Raw genomic sequence first — 2,482 nt, 5'->3', positions numbered from 1 at the left:
GCCTCCTTGAGGGACTCCAGATGGTATCACAGCTAACTCTGAAATTGCATTTTTGAATTTTATGAATTGTTTTCTACCTGTGATGTAAGAGTGCAACCAAGATAGTAGGGGATTCCCAATGCCTAAAGACTTAAGCACCATTATGAGGCAATTGTGGTCCACTGTGTCAAATGCTTTATTAAAGTCTGTAAAGATTACATCTACCTGACCTCTGTGTTCGATAACTTCTGATAAATAAGAAGAGAAGGCAACACCACTTGTTACGGTTGATTTATGTGATCTAAAACCATGCTGCTCACTTATGATAAGATGATTAAGACTACGCTTTATTTTGGAGTATACAATCGATTCAAATAATTTACCAATATGAGGTATTATAGAAATTAGTCTGTAGTTTTGGATATCAGAAGCGTCACCAGATTATATCCGCAGGTAATAATCATTTTTAAATTTGACATAACATATTTTAATTTAAAAAAAAAATTACAGGGAAATCTAGCACAAGAGAGTCACCTCGAAAACATTCAGGAAGGACGTTCGGAAAACGATGGTCCATTTGGACCACAATATAATTAATTTTTCTGTATTATTATTTTTCTTATTGTGTAAAATAAAAACAAGCGTGATATTTAAAAACAAGTTTTTTTATTTATTAATAATAATAAGGTTACAATATTTTACATAAGAGGAAAAACAAAATTATATACATTTTTACAATTTTCTAACTTCGCCACTAAACGGGCTATAATTTATAATCTGATCATGTAATATTAAGCAATACGCTGTAGTTTTTTTTCCGGAATAACTGAATCAGTTTCAAATTCAATACGTAGGTCTACGGTTGACGACTTCACATTGTCGTTTTGACACGATAAATCAACAACGATGATTGGTGAATAGTTTTGAAAAATATGTTTTGACAATAAAGGTTCACTATACTCTTTCTCATAATATGATTTTTGAAAGTCTGCATAGGCCTTATACAGTATACTAGTTATATTATTTTTAAAATCAACACGAAAATCTTCATATGGATACAATTCAGAATTTAAGTGAACCTTAAGATTTTTTAGTTGACAGTGATCAAAGCGTCCAGCGTCTATTTCAATATTTTTTTTTTCGATCTGTTTGTAATCCGAATAACACAAACCTCGGTTTTTCTAACAAGTTGCTGGTCTTTACCGTCCACGAATGTGAGGTATTTCTAGGAAGAATAGGATATTCGCAGAGATCCCAGGTTCTGAACGCACATGATAGTGTTTTACATGAATCTACCACTTTTATCAACCTTAATTTTTCTTTATCACTAACTCTGATAATAGGCATCTTCCACACCACCCTAGTAAGTTCAATTGTAATTTTTCTATTTTTTGAGACTGCTTCGGTTGCGCCCGCGCCAACAACGTGTATCGCATCCAGGTCGGTAGAAAATCAGCTGTTGATTACAATTAAGCAATATTTTTTTATAGTCTTCACAAAATCCGAATAAATGTTTTAGAGGGATACACCCGGTAAATACATTGTTGTTCATAAAGTTTTTATTATCTTCGCCATCCATCGCCGAGTCCCAAGCAGCGTTCCCCAACGTATTCAAATCGTTTGGAGTATACGAACAATATGCTTTCAAGCAAGATGCAACTCCAGGTGTTTTTAATTTTTGAATTTCTATTCCGTTTATTTCATAGCGCATTTTGGAGTATAAAAATGCCAATCCATTATTTGAAAAACGTACATCCCCCACTGCATCGGCCGGTTTATTTACTCTCCCCTCTATATAAATATAGCTTTCACATGGTAGAGTGTATGCATCCATATTTAAAACACTTATCCTAATTTCATCGTTATTTGATAAAGACATATTTGAGTATGGAGTGAACGAATGATAATGCTTTTGTGTTATTTTACACTCATCGACATAGTCGACCCCAACGTCTAAATACGAGTCATCCATAATTATTTTTATACTTGCAACGAACGTAGAAAATTTAAATTATTTTTTGTGAGCTTGATCTTGCCTTTTTTCGGTCTAGATGTTGACTTTTTCACGACAGTCGGTAAACTAACTGGTTTTTTGATTGTAGATCTTTTTATATTAAATTTTAATGCCATTTCCACACGTTATTTGTAATCGAATCGTAATTGGTTCACCGCGCAGATTTATTAGACAACCGTTCTGATCTTTTAACACGATGTATACTCTAGATATTGAAGTCGTATTGAGAGCATAAAAAACTAGATGTCTAGGTACTTCGATGATTTTATAACCTGGTGGGACAGTTGGATAAAGTTCATGTATGATCTGGCTCGGTGCTCCATCACAGAATGAACCAGTAATCAAGTTGCACTCTACTTTTATACTATTGATTTTCATTATCTTAACTGTACTTTCAGATTCATGATTAATACCAGAAGTGTATAAATAATTTCTAAAACCCAATAACTTCGCTATACTATTCTCAACTGATAAGTCTACGTCATGACT

General features: G+C 33.2%; 1 protein-coding gene across 1 annotated transcript; it reads right to left on the bottom strand.

The window, feature by feature from the left end:
* Positions 1 to 1,363: 1,363 nt before the first annotated feature.
* On the bottom strand, positions 1,364 to 1,951 carry LOC132945551 (uncharacterized). The gene has a single exon (XM_061015328.1). The coding sequence runs from the start codon at positions 1,949 to 1,951 to the stop codon at positions 1,364 to 1,366; it is 588 nt and encodes a 195-aa protein (XP_060871311.1).
* Between the last annotated feature and the right edge of the window lie 531 nt (positions 1,952 to 2,482).

The sequence above is a fragment of the Metopolophium dirhodum genome, chromosome 5 (genome assembly GCF_019925205.1).
Source record: "Metopolophium dirhodum isolate CAU chromosome 5, ASM1992520v1, whole genome shotgun sequence".
NCBI classification, from domain to species: Eukaryota; Metazoa; Arthropoda; class Insecta; order Hemiptera; family Aphididae; genus Metopolophium; species Metopolophium dirhodum.
The sequence above is the reverse complement of the archived record's forward strand: the minus strand, read 5'-3'. Positions and strand labels throughout refer to the sequence as shown.

Bases quoted from the DNA above. Each gene is read 5' to 3' on its own strand.
- LOC132945551 (XM_061015328.1), bottom strand. From the start codon at position 1,951: ATGGATGACTCGTATTTAGACGTTGGGGTCGACTATGTCGATGAGTGT.